General features: G+C 38.6%; 1 protein-coding gene across 1 annotated transcript in view; it reads right to left on the bottom strand.

Moving 5' to 3' along the window:
- Window positions 1–22,454, bottom strand: part of iqca1 (IQ motif containing with AAA domain 1) — a 67,108-nt gene that overhangs the window by 28,362 nt on the left and 16,292 nt on the right. Inside the window, exons 7-9 of the mRNA XM_022675332.2 lie at window positions 21,412–21,496; window positions 20,931–21,080; window positions 15,250–15,328 (exon numbers count right to left, since the gene is read on the bottom strand). Of these exons, the coding sequence (XP_022531053.2) occupies window positions 15,250–15,328; window positions 20,931–21,080; window positions 21,412–21,496 (314 nt within the window). The remainder of the gene's footprint in view (window positions 1–15,249; window positions 15,329–20,930; window positions 21,081–21,411; window positions 21,497–22,454) is intronic.

Raw genomic sequence — 22,454 nt, forward strand, 5'->3', positions numbered from 1 at the left:
AACATAATAGTAACACAACTCAACAGATTACAAGTCTTATAAATCCTTATAACTCTTATAAATCCTTATAACAATTTCTGTTAGTTGCTTATTAAGAAGTATGATAACACTTTTTATGAATGTCATTTATTAGACTCTGTAACTACATTCATAATATATTATAATGCATTATAAACATGGCTATAAATACTTATAAAAATGCATAACCCACTATAGCCATGTTTATTAAGCATTATGACTTGTGATCATAATACATAATAAGATATGCATATTCATATCATAAGCTATGCTTATGATATATATGTTAAAATAGTATATATCTATCGTTTAAAATCTAGTCCCACAATGAAACTCTGTCACTTTACTTAGAGCACACAAATACCTGTTATAATACATTATAATTGACAATAACTAATATTTTATTCAAAACTATATATAATTCATGAGTGGTTAAAATATATTTATAGGATTACTGAGGGTGTGTTTATAAGTTGGAAGCTGTTTTAGTCATGATGCAAGTCTACAAGCTGGGACTGAGTTTTTTGGTATTGATGTATAACATGTTATAAACACAGCTATTAATGCATTATAATCACAGTTCATATCAGATGCATGATAAACATGGCTATGATGAATTATAGAGTTTCATAAATATGCATAGCCATGTTTATAATGCATTATAATGTGTTATGAATATGTTTATAGAGTCTTATAGAGATGACATTCATAGAAAGTGTTACCAGAAGTATTTAATCCTATTCACTACCAAAGATGCTGTGAAGTATTGTATTTGATACAGGAATTGTCTTGTGATATATATTGAGTATTGCAGAATCCTGGTATTGTGGTAATATCGTGTTGTGAGATGCCCTGTGATTCCCACTCCTAATCAAGCTCTGCATATATATTATACACTCCATCATAGTATATTCAGTTTAACAATATATATAGGTATTTAAAATATCAGATTTCAGCTTCAACCATATATTGAGTTGATATATTTTTGGCCTTGGCCTCAGTGAGAAGTCTGAGATTGATACGAACACAAACCAGGACTTCATCCCCTCCACTTTAAGCCTCAGTTGACCTTGGGCTCTGCTGAGAGACAGCCTTGTTCTAGTTTACCCATATCAGCCTGGCACAGTGCCCTGTCCTGGGCCAGGAAGTGCGCGGAAATGGAATTCCTGTCAGGATGTGGCGCGTGAGAGAGCGCCGCGGAGGACAAACGCTCCCGGTGTTCTCACCCGCACTCCAGCACCTGTGCTTCCTCTGCTCCAGCCTCAAACCAGCCGCTCTGCACTCAAAACACTGCGAAGTAGTGCTGCTCACAAGCACATATAACAGCTTCCACATACAGTGCTGTGGGTAATATAGGGTAGTATAGTGTGATATATATTAGTATAGGGTAGTATATGAAGTTTACGATAGTGTAGGGTACTACAGAGTATTATATAGTAAGATAGGTTAGTATAGGGTGATATATGACAGTATAGGGTAGGATGGGGTAATATAGAGAAGTATTGGGTATTATTTGGTAGTATAGGGTAGTATAACGAAGTAGTGGGTATTTTATGAGTAACTAAGTAACAAAGTCATTTCTAAAGCTTTGGGAGTGACTGACATACTGAAATTACTCCAAAAGGGCATGGACAACTCATCCAGGAGGTCCCAAAAGAACTCAAAACAACACTTAGAGATCTTCCTATCCTAAAAAATACACTGCTGACTTTGTCTGTACTTTTATGTACACAATATTTCCAAAACGATTCATTCACTTCTCCAAAACACTGAACTAAACTGTGTTACACCAATAAGAGTCCTTGGGCAAGACTCCTAACACTACATCGGCCCAACTCTGTACGTCGCTCTAGATAAGAACCAAATGCCATTAATGTAAATGTAAATGACATGAGTTATGTTGAGTTTTCTGCTGTCATATTAACGTGTATTCTGTTCAGAAGTCTTGACTTTTTTCTGCTGAATTTTGAAAATATTTTGAGTATAGAGAGTATTCTGCAGTATATGCTGTTTGTCATGCAATAACTATAAAATGAATGAAATGCCTTATGTCTTAGCGAATGCACCAAATCATTCTAAAAAATAATTTAATCCCTTATTAATTACTTATTAATTCTAGGAAAATGTAATCTTATTCCACATTACTTTACTTCCAAGTTACTTCCAGTTACTTCTGGAATATGAAGATATGTGTCCGTTTTTAAGACCCGGACTGCCGGAGGTTCACAGAATCTCTGTCTTCATAATTTTCTCAAGTTCGGCCGGAGTCGTAGGGCAGCGATGCTGGAGCTTACACCGGTGGACACTAAAAATAAGCAAGCACACTTTGAAATGAGATCTCCTGCTGGGGTCAAAGGTCAACCTGTCCTCCACAAGGCCTCTCTTTTTAAGGTCCCGTTTTCAAAACATCCCCAGGCAATCTGATCCATATAATTACCTTAGCGCTTCAGCAGGGTGCATTCACACAGGCCGGCCTGTTTGTTTAAACAGCGGCATCTAACTCAGACTCCCGAAAACAGACAGCTTTTTAAAGGAGAGAGAGAGGGAAAAGGAGAGAGAGAGAAAGAGAGAGAAGGCTCTTTAAAGCTCTGCTCTACTGAACTGGAGGAGCTGAAACCCATCCAAAACTGCGAGGGACAGAGAGGCTCAGATAAAGAGGCTGAGAGCAGCTGAGAAAGAACCCAAAACTGAGGGAATCTGTGAATTTCATGCAAGCTGGACGTTTGACAAGACGGTGCCAGGGAGATGATTTGGAACATGTTGGACCACCCATGTGTGTGATGTGTGTTCAGGCTGAAGTATGCTGAGTGCACCTCCCACCTGGGGAGAAGCTGAAAGACACTCGAGGCCTGAAGTGTGTGTCAGCTTTACCTCCGCTGCTCAGATCAATGGTGCCCTGTCGCGCTCATCATTTGCTCTTCCGTTAATTGGCCATTAGTATGCCGGTGAACGCTTTGTGCCACTCTTTCAGCTCGCTCGCTCTGGGAACGTTCCCTCCTGCTTTTTTTTCTCTCTTTCGAGTCATTCAGCAGACAGGAAGAGGGACTTTTGGGTAATTTACGCTTCCGAAAGAACCAGCCCCTCCTGCCAGGAAACTGAAAATTAAATTCACAGTTCATGTCGAGCCAGTAAACCGTGACAACAGTGCTCGGGAAAGTCCTTAATATTGCAGGTCAAACAGTGAGAGAGAGAGAGAGAAATAAAAGAGAGAACAAGAGAGAGAGAGAAAAAGAGAGAGGGAGAGAGATGTTTCCAATAACTACATACAATTATGTGAACTAACTCTGATTGGATAGCAAACTTAGAAGCTTAATTAAACAACAAAAAAAAAAACGTTTTTTTTGGTTGTGTATAGTGTAGTATACTGTAGTATTGGGAGTACAGTATATGCTAGTATTGAGAGTAAAGGGTAGTATAGGAAGTAAATGGTACTATATGGTAATATGGGGAGTATACAGTTATAAAGGCAGTATAGTACATAACATAGACAGGTAGTAAAAAGAGTATAGGGTTATATATGGTACTACAGGGAATATAATATAGAGTAGCATAGGGTATAATTAGGGAGTATAGTAGAATAGAGAGTATGATGTAATATATAGAATAAAGAACTGTAAAAGTACTGGGTAGTGTATGAAGTATAGAATAGTGTAGGGTGGTACAGGATATTATATGGTAGTATAGGGTGTTATATGGTAGTATAGGGTAGTATATGGTAGTATAGGGTGTTATATGGTAGTATAGGGTGTTATATGATAGTATAGGGTGTTATATGGTAGTATAGGGTGTTATAGGTTAGTATAGGATAGTATAGAGAAGTACTGGGAAGTGTATGAAGAATAGGGTAGTGTAGGGTAGTATAAGGAGTATATAGTTGTATATGGTAGAATAGAGAAGTACTTTAGCTAGGTAGTGTATGAATTATAGAATAGTATAGTGTAGTATAGGGTATTATATGGAGTATAGGGTAGTATAGACTAGTATAGGGTAGTACAGGTACTAGAGTATATGGACTATAGAAACATAGGAGAGTATGGAGAGTATATGGTAGTATATAAAACTATTGAAATGCTACAATGACTTAGCAAATTTACCAAATCAAAATATCATAATTTCTTAATAAATAAAAAAATTATCACTGTTTCTCGCATTTTGATTTCACTGATTGTCATATTTTTCCAGAAAAGTGCATTTATTCACAACACGCAACAACAAATCTGGAACAGTGTGTACTTCACCAGTAGTAATGCTGTTATTACACGTGTTATTAATGTTTTACTACACAGCTTATAAAGTGGAGCCAAAAAATAATCAGATTAGTTGCCTACCAATTGTAATCTGCATTATTTGCGGCCCTAATTATTTAATGTTGAGTCAGTCAGTACATTTTAGACAATCAGAATCAAAAACAGAGCAAAATGAGAGAGAAAGAAAGAGAGAAAGAAAGAGAGAAAGAGAGAGAGAGAGAGATAGCTATGGGAAACCCCCCAACAAGTCCAGACAGCTCTCTCTCTCTCTCTCTCTCTCTCTCTTTCTCTCTTTCTCTCTCTCTCTTAGGCTGTTCAGTACTAATGGTTTCTCCACCCCTCTGCACCGCTGATGCTGAACCCGAGTGTCAGACGTTTTCTCTGTCAGCGCTGTCTCTCTCTCTCTCTCTCTCTCTCTCTCTCTCTCTCTCGGGGTTCGGCTGCTGTCGGACTGCTCAGATCTGTCTAAATACAGCGCTCACCTTTCTGCTTCATTACAACCAAATAAACCCCTCACATAATAACATCCCGATTACCCACAGCTGATAAAACAGAGCTGGGCCGCCGCTGAGCCGGACCATTACCCCCGCGCCCCAGACCCGCTCGGCCTTAATCACCCCTCTGACAGCCCGGATGTGAGACACGGATCAGAACATCGCTTCCTCTGTCCCCTGCATTAATGAGCATCTCTGTACAGAGATTAACAATAAAAATAAAACAGGAAAGAGATTAAATTCATTGTCCTCTCTCTCTGGAAGCTATTCACTGACAAATAAAAGACAAAAAAGAGCACAGACAGCAGAATGTCTTTGTTGAAAGTGTCATTTGCTCTCAGTATCATTTATTATATCTTGGGAAATGAGAGTATATAAGCATGTATGCACTATACATATAATTTACACCTTTAAAAATGAGTGATTTATGAGTGTAGGTGTTTCATTTTGACTGGAACATTTCTGATTTCTCATTGACATAGTTTTCGCACTATAAGCTGCACTTAAAATCATTTAATTTTCCCTAAAATCATCAGAGCTGCTTATAATCCGGTGCTCCTTATGTATGAATTCTATCAGTCAGGTATTAAGGAGCAGTAAAGCCACTCCGCTCAAGTACAGCGCTATACAGTAGTTTCAGTTTAGCTCTGCAGCATTATTAGCATTACCGGCTAGCCACGCAAAGCACTAGCTCTTTAGCCATTCAGAGGTGAGTATTATCGGCCTGTAGCCCGCTGCTAACTCCGGCTAGCACTGCTGGAGCAGCATTAACATAACCCACTTAACGTGCTAAGCGCTAGTGATTTGCCGCTAATGCTAATGCTCCAGCTTTAGTGGAAATCTGGAAATCTAAAGTTACTGTAAATAAATAGAAGCACTTTACTCACTGAAATAAACAGTGTTAAATAAGCCCTCCACCAGTCTTACACACTGCTTTTGGATAACTTTAAGCCACTCCTGGTGCAAAAAGGGTAATACAGATCATCCATCTTCATCTTGATTTATCTGGATTATATTCCAGAGGTTTCAATTTGGTAAAATCAAGAAAAAACATCACCATTAAGTGGTCTCTTATTTTTTATACATTACATTTTATTATGTATGTAAGTTGGGGCATTATAAACATATGGAGAGCCTCACTCAACAGTGAAAATATTCCATGAGAAATACGGTCCTCTTAAACTTTTGCTCATGCAATTATTTACACTAAAAGTTAATTTCACATTAAATAAAAAACGCAGGGTCACTGTAGCGCATGTTCTCACTACTCCAACGAAAATGCTAAAGAGGGCAGCGGAGCTAATGAGCGCTGAGTATTGCGGTAATAACTCAGGAGCAGAGTTCATCATGGCAGTACGGTGATGAAGGTTTGGGAGTTGAGCTCTGTGGTGTGCTTTCCATTATAACTCGGCTTCATTCGTAAAGAATGCAACCCTGTGCTCTGAGGGTTGAGCCGGGTGACATTTGGAGGGAAATCCTAATGGAAAGGAATTAAGTGGCTTTGACTGGGCAGATAATTGCTTGCTGCAAAATGCACAGCTGCTGCCAAACTGCGCTTCTGACACTTGCACCCACACGTGCATACACAGCCACTTACACACAATCAAGCTTTTACACACACACACACACACACATTCACAAACACATACCCTCCCCCGAGCATGCATCTGTGCAGTCTTTTACACTGTAGCCCTGTAACTTCACTAACAGCTCTCAAGCAGAGTCTGCATTTTATGTAAAAAAGTGTTTTCCTCACGGGCATCAATAAAGTGCACTATGATTATATATTCCCCATTAAAATACCAACCAAGAACAACACGACAGTGGGGGGTCTTTTTGCACGAGGGTTTAGAAACCAAATCCCATCTGAGACACAGACCATCCACAGCCTTTTCCCTCATAACATCACCACATGCTTTACCGTCTGTCTGGCTAAATTCATTTTATGAACCTCTGATAAATATCCTTCACATGGACATGAAGAGCCAGTAGCCCATGGTCAAGCTAAATGAGAACCTTTTATCTTCTAGTTAAGAGATGTTCCCAAAGCCCTCAATCTTTGGAGTCAAGCATTGAGTCTTGGGTTGCAATCTGAATTTAGTTTAGAAGTTATTGAGTCTTTGGGATGAGAGGTAAAAAAAATGTTGGTCTTTTAGTCATCAGAGTTTAGGAGTTGAGTCTGGGTTGAGCTTAATGGCTTTGGAGTGTGATTCCAGGTCTAGTAGCAAGATGTTGGCACAAGCAAACGAAGAAACTCGCAAATTTGAGTATTTTTCTTGTTAAAAACTGTGATAACCACTAGCTAGCTAGCTAACTAGCTAACTTTCCTGTTCCACCTTAAAATGTGCAACAGATGGCACAAGCTGCAGCATTTAAGGTGGAATGGAATTAAGGTATAGACAATAATAATTAATTGCTGTTCATTATAGTTAACCAGCAGCAGCTGTTGCTGAACATTAGCGCTCCACTGCTAAACATTATATATATATATATCTGTATCAGATTCTTGAATAAGGTTTATCTCAATTATTAGTGGGAGGATTACACCCCTCTCCCCTTTAAATCTGTTCCAATTGGAAGGAGTAAGATTAGAAAACAAGGGGTAAGAGTAGAAAAGAGAAAGAGAGGTGAGCTTTAGGTCTTTGGGTTGTGAGTCTGAGTTGAGTCTTGAATATTTAAGGTTAGAGTCATAAAATTCAGTCAAGCCTTTTGCAGGTGAAGCCTTTAGAGTGGAGATTTTAGGATGCCAGTGTGGTATGAGAGAGCGGCTGTCTCTGTGAGATCACACACACCTGTCAGTAATTAGTTTTTACATGCTGAGCTCTGGAAGACGTTTGTACCGTAAGCCTTGAGATTTTTTAGATTTCTGGACTGTAAAGTGAAAAATGCCTGAAATAATTAGATCAGAAAAACAGACCACAAACACACTACTTCGCTCAGACAGACAGTCGGTTTTGTTTGTGGGTCTGTTTATCGAGGTCTGAGGTCACTTGACGTGTTCACGTACACAAACGTCTCTCAATTCAGTGATCTGAGACCACTTTAACCGCTTATCTAAATGGTGAAAAATGTCTAAAAGTTTAAAAGTTGAACCAGAGGTGGAGCTATGAATGAATGAAGATGGATTAGAGATGGATTGAAAATCAAAATGTGATTCAAATCTGAATCCATATATATATGTAGTTCATTTTATGAACTGCAGTATTACATGGGACTGTAGTATAATCTAAAGTGATTATGAAATGTTACCATAACCTTCTATAGCATGAATGTAATATTTTGAAGTAAACTAATATCCACCTTTGCATTTATTAGCATTATACCCATAACAAATGTGGTCTTTCTCTATATTGTTGCCCTTAGGCAAACAGCCTGCCACTGTTTTAGCTGATTTTTTAAATTTTTTTTATGATCTTTGGTATGTTTTTAGTTGTTTTTGAAATCTGTTTGTTAACTTTTTAATCTTTTTAATCTGTTTTTTTTTTTGCTTATTTATATTTTACTCTTATATGTGTTTAGTTTTGTCATCTGTAGTGGCATTTTCAGTAGTTTTATTACCTTTGATTGTTTTACCTATGATTTTATTATTCCTACTCTTAAATTCTTATTTTTACCTTATTTGTTTTATTTTATTTTTGTATTTTATTTTATCTTATATATCTGATTAAAATGCTGTTTTTTTATTATTTATTTATTCTCTATAACTTTTTTTGTCAATCCCCTCCTTATATAATTGCTCGGCTACATTAAATGAGTAAATGAGGGTCACCTTCAATGTACAATGTAGTTTAAATAAAGGTTGATTGATTGATTGATTGATTGATTGATTGATTGATTGAAATACAGTTGCATTTTTTTCCATAAGCAAACAGTGACGAGTGTAATCTTGAACACAGATGTGTGTTTGTGTGTTTGTGTGTTTGGAGTGTTAGAGTGTTGGTGTGAAGAGCCAGAAAGGCTGTTTAGCAGCAGCTGCACATTTTCTTTGAAGCATTCACAGCCTGGTGAAAACCCTCCGCTCTCAGCCACGTGTCTGCAGGCGTACATACTGTACTAATGCCTGCGTTCATACACAGAACTGCAGAAGATCAGTGAATGGCTGAAGCTTTGGGTAAAGCAGTCAGTGAAGCCCCTCACACTGAGGGCGCTCCTCGCTCACCCAGCTCTATATAAGCGTATCTCTAAATCTCCATTAGTGTTCAGACTGTGATGACAGGACTGGACTGAGATGTTCTGCAGCTGTGCGGTGATGTGATTCGGTGCATGGCTGTGATCTCCACACACATGTGGATCTGCATTGAGTGCAGCTCGAGCCTGCGCTCTCCGGACACGCTCAACTTTCGCTGATTCAGAGACGCTACCCTTTACTGAGCTCACGGTCACGCATGTGTTCCTCCACCAAAAAGCACACGCGCATACCTCAGAAACCTCGGCCCACGCCGTGACAGCTCGCTTTGAATTGATGCCCACTTGATGTTGCAATTGTTTAAGAATGGTGTTGACTGATTTGATAAAAACAATGTCGACATCTGCGGCTCTGAAAGTTCAGGAGGAACCGGCTGGGTGCACGGAGGCGAATCTGGAAAACGAGAAAACATGCCGTCTGAATTACGTCCCGTCGTATAACTGCAGCATTCCAGACCTTCAGGACTACAGGTGATGGTATAGAGCGAGCCAAAAAAAAAAACAAAAAACAAGAAAACAGAGAAGCAGGATGCGAGGGTGAAGTCATCCAATCAGAGCCAAGACAAGAATTCCAGCCAGACACAGTCAGTTTAGGACACGACACAAAAAATAATGAAGATAATCCATATTCAGAGATGAACAAAATCAAAGAACTACCAGGAATTCATATTTTCTTCCATGACATCAAAAGGGGAGGGGCTTTGTGGTTTATTTTGTCTCAGAAGAATATAATTTTACATTTACATTTTCTTTGTTTGGTACAAAAAGATGAGCAGTGGAACAAGTTAGCAGATACGGTGGATGATGTAAACCACAAATATAGTCAATATACACAGTGTTGAATCAACAGGAAAATTATTTATTTTTAACATTATTATGTCAGACTGAGAAAAAAACACAATAAAAATCTATATAAAAACGTTCTAAAGTGTTTGATCATATCTGACCGTGTATTAATGGTTTTACTTGAAGCTTCCTAAAATCGAGTGCATGATTGTTCCTGAAGAGCAATTGAAAATGTATTGGAAATCCAAGTAAGGTATAAGGTAAGAGTGGGGTTAAACCAGAACTGTAGAGTAGATTTTTTTTGCTACTGTCAAAGTAGAAATAAATAGTCTGAGCTGTGGACAGGAAAGCCGGAGTGAAGGAACATCATTAAATATCTTATAACTTCTTATAACTATCAGAAAATGAAAAGGCGTTTAGTATGTGGTTCTGTAAAGCACAAAAAAACATGGGTTTATATATGAAAATATTTTCACAATCCTGTAACCAGGCAATAACTACTTTATTGATATATATATAGGTGAGTTTAGGCTTGTAAAACTCACCTTAAAAAGCACAATTAGTGTTGTTTTTTGGAAATTGAACACCTATTTTAGTTATTTTACTAATTAGAAGAAGAGCGTTCACAAGTGTTTGGACGTACACTAATATACCAACAGTCTCAGGATATCAGTAAATTAAGTGTTTTCGCATAGGATGGCTTGAGAACTGTATGTATAAGTTTTAAGGTGTTATCTTGTGTGATATCTTGAGTGAGGCTGAACAGTCACAGTCAGTGTGCTCATGGCAAGGTGCAAAACTGGATATGGAGCGAGGCTATGATGGTGAGTAAAAGATGAAGTTGGACTGCCATTTATTAATCCTTAATCCAAAGAATTATGTCTGTATTTGGGAATACAACAGTTTCCATGGCACATGACATCTGGGATATCAGTGTACTGCACACACATACACACATACACACACACACACACACACACACACACACACACACACACACACACACAGGTTTATCATGTAATAAAACACAAAATGGGATGAGCAGGAAAATTCAATAACACAGTGACCTTGAGTGGCACAGCAAATGCAAGAGGAGATGAATCACAGACAACAGGGAGGAGAAACAGAACTGAGATCTGACACAGAACAGGACCTCACCCTCACCCTCACCCTCACCCTCATCCTCCACCACACCCGTGCCCTTAACCTCACCCTCTATCATCCTTCCGATAAACCGCCCAGAAAACCACAGACCAGGCATTTTCCGATAAGAGATAAGACAGATTAAAAATCACAGCTCTTATCGCACCATTACTGCTGATAAAGTTTATAAAACAGTTCTGTGTAAAGAGAAGACCACCAGTCCTTCCAATGTGTGTTTTAGTAGAAGTTAGTAGAAGCTTGTATGCAGCTGTATTTTGGAAAGAGGAATGAGGAAAAGAAAGATCTACAGTCCAATTTTAACTCATTACTCAAACTTTATCAAATCGCCTCATTAAACTGCAAAAAGTTCTAATCTCGTATTCTTACTCTTGTTATCAGAGCTGATGTGCAACAAAAAAAATTATAATTAAACAGTTTGGGAGATACAATATGTAAAATACAGAATAAAAAAAAAACCCACATCACTCACATGTATTATAATATGGCTCATTTGCCATATTTTTAAGCAGTAAGTGATTATTAATTATTTTCCCCCCTCTGACTAGTTCCCTCTGCATCTAATGCTCCATGTAATAACTGGTAGCCTATGTGTCTTGCTGTTGTAGGGTCGGGGGTCAGGCTAGCTGGTTGCTAGGTTAGCAGTGCCATGCTAACAGGCTAACCGTAAAGTTAGGACAAATAACAGCAAATTTTAAGTGGATTAAAGTGGAAAAATAAATTGTAACCAGTGTAATGGGTCCAGTTCAGCGTGGAGCAGTATGGCTTGGTATCATGTAACCATAACAAACAAACATATATAAAGTTTATGGGAAAAACAGCTGGCTCTGGAAATCCGCCCAGGACACCCAAGTATGAACTTTCACCGAACCCAATGAGATTACATTACGAGGGCTGAAACTCTAAAAATCACCCTAAAAAGGTGATACAGTCGGGAACGCAACTCATCACTGATTGGTATATAATATTTTGAGGCAGGACTGGGTGTACAGAACAGTGTCAGCTAGTTTTAACAATGTTGAAGCTTCACCCGATTGTCCTAATGAAGAAGCCACCACTGATCAACACTCACCTTCTGTTTACTTTCTGCTAAACACATATATGTTACCGTACAGCAACTGACAGATCCTGGTCACTACATCAACTTCTCCCTGTGGACTCATTCACGTACACACACACTTGGGCAGGAGATTTGTGGAGGTTTGTTGCTCTCTCTGGTCACCACGGGTCAGTGGTCTACAGAAGCATGGTCTGGGATTCTCACTTCCAGCTAAAAAAAATCACTTCCTTAAACCCCTAGCCAAACAGGAAGTGGTTCTCCAGCTCTTAGAGAAACACGTTCGTGCTGTGAGGGGGACTGGAGGTGAACATACTGATTTATCATTGGCTATATCATCATAGAACTGTGGCCACGCATAAATACACCAGTGCAAGAAGATGAACTCTGTGGCCTTCAGAAGCTTCAGAAGCTTTAGAAGCTGCCGGCATGAGGCGTTCAGTTCGAGAGTAATGAGGAGTTCATGGAACAGATTGATTATTGGAGAATCAGGAGGAAGCAATAACTCTCTTTCCTGCTAAAAGCTTGTGGACACTTCACTTTGTTAATCTACAACCAGAAAGCTAAAAAAAATTACTGTGCCTGGTTTACCTTGTTAAATATTAACACAAGGCCTGAATAAACTAAAATAATATATTTTTTTCTGGACATATTATTTAGATTGACAGCATGCTAGTTTTAGCTTTTTTTTTTGCTATTTTTCGCACTATAAGGCACACTGGATTATAAGGCGCATTATGCAACACTAGTAAGGAACAGGGGTGTCGCTATGTTTTAATTCTGATTCATCAGGTCTCTCCGCTGGGTGATGGAAAGTGTAAATCTTAAAAAAAACTACAACATTTTCTTTTGAAGTCAAATGTTAAAAGTGCTGGATGTAAATCTACACAGATTTCCCTTCTGAAAACTGTTTATTTGTGTCAGTAAATTGCTTTAATTTACTTACAGTAAGCTTACATTTCCAGATTTCCACTAAGGCTAGGTGCAGCAGCATTAGCATTAGTGGCTAACAGTAAATGCCGCCCAACAGCGCTAAATTGAGGAACCCTGAGTGTTACAATAAGCCAGTAGCTTGTTTTAATGTGGTAAACGCACACAGTACAGTCTTAGCGCTTTTAGCATGGTTAGTGACAAATAATAAAGCTGCTCCAGCAGTGCTAGCAGGCTGATAATACTCACCTCTCAAAGGCGAAAGAACTAGTACTTAGCGTGGTTAGCAGCTAATGCTAATACTGCTCCAGCTTGGAGAGCAAATTAAACCAAATTAAAGAAATACATCTTTTAGTTTCTCTGCTAAAATGCTAAAGAAAATCAATAAATAAAAGTCTTGCATGAGATCCAGGTAACTATGAGATCCAGGTAACTGTTTTAACAGATGTTTTAACAGCCTTTGACGCCTCTACCTCTGCCAAACTGCATCCTACCACCATGCTATTGTTGTTACTACAGCTACTTTACTACTATACTACTGTATCTCTGGCCTGGGTTCAGTAATCAGGTGAGTTCTCTGACGGATGGCTCCAGTCGCGCTATCAGTGTAAAAAGGTACAGTAGGCCTTATCCTTGGCGTCAGAGAGCTCCATCAAGTACTTAAGAGAAGGGAGTGAGGACACGAAAGGCTCTAAATGGGTTAGAGAACCATCTGGACTTGCTCCTGACCCCACCTTTCACTCAGCCCTCTCATTAGTGTGTACGTCTCTATGTTCCAGACACCTCTGTCCTCAGAAATAACAGAGAAACCCACTCACACAGCACATAACACACTCACCACACCCGCTAACACTTCACACACATTAGAGACTGTTTACACAGGGGAACAGGGTCCACAAGCATGACTTTGTTTTTGAAAGGTCTCACTTTTAAAACCAGAATTACAAGAAATGGCTAAAAGGCCTATTTTATAAAATCAATATCAGTGTTTTGCTGGTTTTTGAGGGTCTAAGCTGGTCTTTGATAGTCATAGTAGTTGAAAAGCAGATTATCCAGGTGAAACATGCTCCTAACTAACTCTTGAACAGCATAGTGTATAGTGCACTTGATTATGGTCGTGTTTGGTAATGCTGGAAATGCTAGTCTAGGCCATCTAGTATGGTCAAGTTTGGTTATACCAGCTGTTTAGTTCACATTCAGAGTGTCGATACACTAACAGTGGTGACTTTTGAAGGTTTAGGTGTTACAGGTACTAAGTTTGTCGCTTTTTGCATGGTGTAAATTGCAAATGATTCACCTGCACATCATATAAATGGTGTGTCTATCATATACCTGGTTCCAGGTGCTGGTTACCACATTTGCCCTAAGAAAAAGCAAACAAAGCAGTGTATATGTGGATATTCAAGTCAATTAGTATAGGCACCATGCAGTGGACAAATCCAAAATCACAGCCAGACAATACAATCTTCACAATAGATGCATAGCAAATTAAAAAATGTAGAGGGAAACATGGTGATACATGGTAAGCAAAACCCCATATTCTTTAGTCAAAGAGAATAGATGAAGAAGAAGGTCTGACCTCAATATGACCCAACTATCAGCAAGTTTACTCCACAGGTTTGGACCAAACAGCTCCTGTTGCCAAAAGGACTAAACCTGGCATATTACCCAGATGCATACGACACCTATGAAAAATACCATTTCTGCTGATTCTTCATGTTAAACTGCATAGAAATATGTCCTAGTCCAGAACACAAGGTGCACAAGGTGGTTAAAAAGCAGCTCATCCAGGTGAAAACATGCTTAACCAGCACTTGAACAAAATAGTGTACAGTGCACTTGATTATGGTTATGCTTGGTCCTACTGGTCATGCTGGTCTAGACCATATAAAAAGGACAGGTTTGGTTATACCAGCTGTTTAGCTTGGTCAGATTTAGGCCTGTGACAAGAACCATATACTTGCTTGGCTGATATATTGTCCCCAAAATAATGATATAAAAATAATTTAAATAATATTACTGTCATTCTACACCACTAACATATTTATTGTTTATTTTTTATTTTTTTACCAATACTTTTTATTGGTTATTATATGCGAGGGTGTTATTAAGATAGCCATGAACGTCTGACTGTTGGCATCTGTCTAGGTTGTATTCAGTCAGTGGAGCTCCTGTGTTTTCTGTTACCAAGATAAACAAGCAAAACTCCAGAAATGTACCTGAACACACCTCATTTCATAACCAGAACACCACGCCCATCAGTGTAGATATATTCAGAAGCTCTGCTGCTGTTTAAATCGATGGAAGGGGAAGGCTTGAAAATAGACTGTTCGCAGGGTGTAAGGTTTGGCTCTAGCTGTTCAACACTCACCTCTATATAGTTTAGCTCCTTCTGCTACGGTGGGCAGGAAATTGCTGGGGCTCATCTTCCATCCCTTCTCCTCCTCCTTCTGCAAAACAACACAGAAGAATGCTGCATATTTCATCCGCTCTGCCACGTTCATTCATTACTTCATGTGCAATTGGTTGAACTCTTGAACTTCAGAGGCAGTAAGTAATGGAGAAGGCCTTTGAGAGTTATCAGGAAGGTTTCAGGGCGAGTTATGGATGCTTGTGTTGAAAAGCTGGCAGATATCAGGCTAGAGAAGATCAAAGCTGGTGTTCAGGACGGGGGGACACTGCGGCGCGGCGTGGTGCAGGACTGTACCCGCGGCGGCCGGTTTAATGATGTCCATCCGCGGCGGGGGAGCGGACGCAGCGCTGAGCGCGTGATTTACTGCGCCTCGTGTTTTCCTTCTGCTCGGTCAGGGGCTGAACATTAAAAGCTAATCACTGTCCCTCACACACGCGGGTAAATGTTTGCTTTGTGTAGATCGGTCCTGCGTTTTTGAGCAGCGAGCGAGTTTCTGGAGGAGCGAGGCAACCTGACACACTTCACTTTACGACCGAACTCCTTTTAAAAAACACATTTCTCCATTAGCGCTTAATGGGCCCCAAAAGAGGCAGAAATCCGTCCAAAAATATAGACAAATCTAAAGTGGTCTATATTACACACCGATGATATACGACCAGGCTCACGACACGAGGCAGGACATTTCCTTATGGATCTACCAGGCTTATACAGGATCCATCAAAAAAAAGCAGCACGGATCTCCACTAGGAGGCCCAGCAGATATCAGGAGGTGGTTTAGCTGGTGCTGTGCTGAACATTTGGGTTCGCTCCATTTCTCTCACCATGCTGTTTTTATTAGACTCAGTAGCTCTCACTTCATTTCTCTGCCTCGTTATTCCTTATTTATCACCATACTTCATTTTAATATGAGTACGAGCTTTGAAACTGAAGCTTCTGCAATTTCTCAAACTTTCTCTATAATTAAAACATTACAGTTCAAAGCTGTTCTGAGGGGTTTAATGGGAAATCCTATATTTCATAAGGTAATTTACTAAAATGTGTAGAGTGAACAAGACAAGAACCAGAAATCTGAGGAGTTTGAAGTTTAAAGAGCTTGAAGTTAGCTTATAAAAGCTGTGCCATACTGTATCATACGCAATACTTTACTTTACAAGTACACAAACAAACAATAAACCAAAATTAAACAATGAATAAACTAACAAAACAAAAGACCAGACTAACTAACACTGAAAACAAAGGGGCTTAAATACACATGGAGGGATCAGGAAACAAGAAACACCTGGGAGCAAGTAATGAGGGGGCGGAGCTCTGGAGACAAGGCCGGAGAAAAGGAGAGGAGAGACACATTTAACACTTTTAAATATGGTGAACTATTATATTATTCCCTGTAATATGGTGCCATATCACCCAAACCTAATTATCACATCAGGGTTCTATTTTTTTTTACTGTTTTTAGCTAATAAAATTCAAACTATTCTCATTATACATAATTCCCCATTATATATCTACTAGAGACAGATTGTATCTGTCCAGTATCATTTATTTTACTTTAATCCTGGATATATGGAGATATTTGGAATGCAATATTATTAGTAGTATCATTAGTATTTTTTTTAGTATCATATCGTCTGCAAAAATTTTTGATTTTGTTGCAGTATTATATTCTTGAAATTGTTTTTTTATAATTAAGTGTTTTGTCATATCGCCAAGAGTATTGATATTGCAAAAATATTATTGTGATAATATTGTGATATGATATTAAAGTCATATGACCTACCTCTATCTATAAAACATAGCAAAACAACAAGTTGCAAATAAGCTGCAACATAGACAAGCTGTTTTGTAGAGTTTGTGAGATATTTAAATGATTTGCTCTAAATTGATGTATATTAACAAATTAAATGAAGTTGAGGAGACCAAGCCTGAAATATACTGGGTTAAAATTGTCTGTAAATAAATAAACGTCAAAGTAAAAATTTAAAACGCTGCATTTTTCTCCTAATTATGTCCCAACCTTTTCTGATTTGTCAATTTGACCTTACATAATCACCAAAAAAGCTAATTGCATTTGATTTTGCTCTCCCTGTTTTACAACAAAACACACTGAAATTCCCTATTTTCATCCCAACATTTGCATAAAGCTGTAATTTGCAAAAGTAGGTAGAAAATCCCTTTAAGAGCCATTAAAAAAATGAAGTGTATGCTAAAGAGCTCTGAACAGAATTCCCTCTAATGACCCTCAGATCCACTCGGCTTCCTCAGGAAGCGCGACTCTGAAAAGGGTCGAATCTGACCTTTAACCTCACTCAGAGCAGGTATCAGTGACTCAGTTCCGCAACCAGAATTACAGGTGCTCTTATTAAACAGAGCAGAACAAAGGCTCTATTCTCCGCTCCAGACTGCAGTCCATCACACTGAGTGGGGTATTTGTAACGCTCGACTGAGCTGCAGTTACTACCGGTCTTACTGCAACACTCCAACCCAGCAAAGCGGAGAAAGAGGGCCTGTAGAGTTACTGTGTAGAGTTTAATGAGTGTTTGAGGTTTAATGAGGGTTTAAAACTGAATAGTCAAGAGTCTATAACTATTTTTAGAGGTAAAAAGCGACACAGACAGACTTTACATGGACTTATTGTCAGATTATAGAAAAAATATTTCCATTTAAAAATTTTTAGTTCTTAAATAACTAAACAAACAGCACCGTTTACAGTGATACACAATCTATTGTTTCCTTTTACATTTAATTTAGTATTAGTTTTTAAAAATAGTCAGCCTCCTCTTTCAATCTTACATGCAGTTTTTATATTAAACACTATGTAAACATTAAATAACCTCTACAAGTTTCAGCTAAATATAAGGAAAAGTGTAGTATATGAAAACTACTGTTATATATGAGTTTTTGCAGGTTTCTGACAGAAGCAGACCTCAGTCTATATACTAAGATGCTGCATCTTCTATCTGTAAAGATACAAAAGTGCAAAGTACAATCCTAAAATAGATAGAGACATGGATGGATTAATGAATGGTTGGTTAGTTTGTTGCTTGGTTGGATGAATAGATTGGATGTATGGATGGTTGATTGGTTGGTTGGTTGGTTGTTTGGATCGTTGGTTGGTTGGTTGGTTAGTTTAATGGATGGTTGGTTGGTTGGATGGACAAATGGTTGGTTGGTTGGTTGATTGGTTGCATGGATGTTTGGATGGTTGGTTGGTTTAATGGATGGTTGGTTGGTTGGTTGGTTGGTTAGTTTAATGGATGGTTCGTTAGTTCGTTGGTTGGTTGGATGGATGGATGGATGGTTGTATGGATGGCTGGATGGTTTTACAGATAAATAGACAGAAGATGTAAAAAGAGGAAAATAATAAAAAAGAGAAACTAATAGTACAGAACTGGGTAAATCAATATAAAAATAGGGCATGTAGGAGGGTGTGTCTGCAGAGAAGGAGGTATTGGAGTTACCAGAATAAAAAAAATGTTGGGGAGGATGTAGGGATGGGGAGGATGGGGGGATTTACAGGTCAGTGGGTCGTGATTGTGTTAAAGTCTGACCTTTGCTCTTTAAGCTCACTCTACAGGCCAGTTCATACTGTCTAAAGGTGTAAATGAAATCAGAGGTTGACTGTACTCGACCCTCTTCATTAACAGGGGAAGTGTTTACTGCACTCGGGCTATTCTCTGCTCTCGCTGTGGGCGGGGCTGTGTTTACAGAGAGGAAGGAGTTATGAATGGAGAAGGTGACGGGTTATCAGAGACGCTGCAGGACACTGGAGTCACGCCTGGCTGAGATATGATATGTGTGATATATATGAGTTCAGCCTAATAAAATAACATCCTCACTGTTCCTCATCCGGGCCGAACCCACGAGCTTCAGGATTCACATCCTTTCCTCCGGCTATAAACGACTTTACTGCATGACTGCATTACTGCATTACTGCATTACTGCGCCTTCAGTTACTCTTTATAATAAGAGTCTCTAATAACTGTGTAGCTACATATTAACAATACATGTAATTATAGTGTAACTACTGCTGAAGTACACATTGTTACACAGTTAGTAATTTAGTAATTGAACAAATATCAATGTCCATTTTGACAATTTTGTGTGCAATAGCATATTTAGGGCGCAAAAAATATGCCTTGTAAAGCTTGAACTAATTCTCCTAATTAATCATGGGTGTGGTTAATTTTTGGGCATAACGTCAAATAAACCAATCAGAGTGTCTCTTGCTCATCATTCCCTTTAAGTGTCAGGTGAGCTCTGACTTTGGCAGATTGCTATTTTAACAGTGCAGCTACCTGGACGTGTCCAACAAACTCTTCTCAACAGCAGAAACTGATCTCATTTACGGGAACAGCAATGTTATTTTATTTACTATTCTGTTTATCGTTGTTGTAAAAGTTGGATTTTAGCACTGCTGCATGTACCTACTAATTTGCTGACTGTTGTCAGGGTTTTAATCAGTCAGTGGCACCTGTATTTCCCACCGCCAAGAAAGAAACGAGATAGAAATTTAACTGAACACTTCACACACCTTCCAGACCACCAGGCCCATCAATGTAAATTAATTCCTAAAATCCTATGCTAATTTAGCGTCGTGGGAGCAGGATATAGCTATAGTATAGTAAATATAGTATAGTAAATAAATCATAATTTAGTTTGTATTATATGAAGTTTATATGAACTACCACTGATATACATCTGAAATTTCACAACCTGTGCAACGCACCACAGTACTGTATAACTACACTTATAATATATACAATATGATCATGTCTTTTACTGTTTGCAGTCAGTCGTGCACAGGAGCACAAGCTTGTTATTCCAGATCTAGAAGCGTGGAGCTGGAGAACAGTGGCAATTATCCAAAAGATTATCCTGAAGATTATCCAAACTGACGATTCCCTTTAGACGCCACTGTCACCTTTACACTTTCAGAGAACTTGATATAACACAGTGGATTAACACCAGCAGATTTCATTTTCCAGCAGGACTTGGCACACTGCCCACACTAGTTTTCTTATTTTCTGAGAGACTGACTTTTGGGTTTTTATTAGTTGTAAGCCATAACCAAAACTAACAATAAATCAAAGGAACACTTAAAATAGATCACTTTTCAATGATATTCTAATTTTCTGAGATGCACCTGTATAAGAAATAAGGTTAAATATGATGAGAGATGATACAGAGATGATACAGAGATGTTTTACTACCCATTGTGCTTAAAATAACACACTAACCCCATAATAAATTGCCCTTAAATAAACACTTTTACTTCAGTTTAATGTTCTTTAACCCCTGAGAAGGAAAATAAAAATAAAAAGAAGAAGAAGGAGGAGGAGGAGCAGTTCAGTTCACTACAGTCGATTTAATGACGTCTCTCCAGACAGTATAACCAAGACTTTAGAGAAGAATTTAACAAAAGGTCAGAATAAAAATAAATAAAAGCCAGTGGTCTGATGTGTAAACGCACATTCCTCAGTGCTGCTGTAATCTTTAACCCCTGCGGTCGGAACCACAGAGGGCACTGGCGTCACCTGATGCTTTAATTCTGTAGATACGGATCCTTAATGCGAGTCTCTATCGATGTCTTTAATGCCTTTACTGTACTGTAATCTTTATCCATCACTACATGACCTTACCTCTATATCTGATTTCCCTCCTTTGCCTTTGCTTTTCCCCTTCTTGTCTTTCTTCTTCTCTTTACGCTCCTTCGAGGCGTTCTTGTCTTTCTTTCCCTTGGATTTTTTCTTCTCTTTCTCCTGTTGTTTAGCAGCCAGCTCAGCTGCGACCTGTACGACACACAAAGCACAATGTGAATTACTGTAGCACAGATTAAAAAGATCATGCAGCTTCTGGAGAAACATGTCCACGGTTAATAAGGACCCTTGTTTTGCCTTTTTCAAATTTGAGCTGAGAGTGAAGTCAACTAAACTCAGGGGGTTTAGTTACCCTTTAATAGTAGATATGCATTTCCTGAAGGAAATACCAGAGAAATTATGAAAATGATCATTATTCAATCATGTTTATAAATCTGAATGCTCATATACTCTATGATCTGATAGAATAAGAGTAAATAATATTTTTTTTTTTATGAATACTGAGTGTTTGTGTTGTTCTGACCTCCTCAGGACTTTTTTGTGAAAATATGGAGGCAGATCCGCCGTCCTCAGCGCTCGGGAAATCAGGGAATTTTCCAGTAGCATCTCTGCAATACAACAAAAAAAAAAACAAAGACTTAGAGGAATCTAAAATATAATTTTTTTTTTTTATCAGGTCGATTCATTCAGTCTTCCGCATGACTAGAGACTGTCTTAAATGATGCATTTGATTCTTTAATTAGTGCACAATTTTAAAATGAACAGATGTTTCAATAAACTACCATTGAGCCATTGGGTGTAAAATAGCAATGAGCATCGCAAAGTGCCTTGCACAGGGTGTAAGATAGGGCCCTGAATAGAAATAACAGAGAGAAACTATCACAGGACAAATACTTCAGCTCAAATATATCCACATGATAGACTCTAACCTCCAGCTGACCGCTTTAATTACTTTTACCCATTTATAAAGAAAGGCCTCATTTAACCTGCGTTCCATTAAAAACAGAAGAAAAACAAAGCACAGGACCTGCAGTAAGTAATGCAATTAGCCCGGAGATTTTTCACAGTGAAAAAAGACAGACTTCACTTTTAGACGCAGATCAATAAAGCAGCACAAACCCGGACAAAGGTGAATCGCTCATATTCAGACTGAACAGCTCAGGAACGGCGGGGCTACATTATCCAGATACAGCGCTGCTCTCCGGGGACTCCGGCAGGTTTAGAGTAACGGGATAAAAACGTCACTTCTGCTCTGAGTTAATCAGAAACATACTGACGGCACCTCACACACCGAGAACCAGCTCACTACTGCAGAACGTACAGAACAAACATACAGCTTTACTGAATTAAAGCATCAATATTTAGCATTTTACATCAACCCTCCTGTTATGTTACAGGTAGAAGTGGCTCATTTTAAAGTTTAAAGATCTAGGAAAAATAGTTAGAAGACTTTTTTTTAGTATGTCTGGAGTTTTGCTTGTTTATCTTGGCAACAGAAAACACAGGAGCTCCACTGACTGAATATAACGTAGACAGACACCAACATTCAGACGCTCATCGCTATCT

This window comes from Astyanax mexicanus, chromosome 5 (assembly GCF_023375975.1).
Source record: "Astyanax mexicanus isolate ESR-SI-001 chromosome 5, AstMex3_surface, whole genome shotgun sequence".
NCBI lineage: Eukaryota > Metazoa > Chordata > Actinopteri > Characiformes > Acestrorhamphidae > Astyanax > Astyanax mexicanus.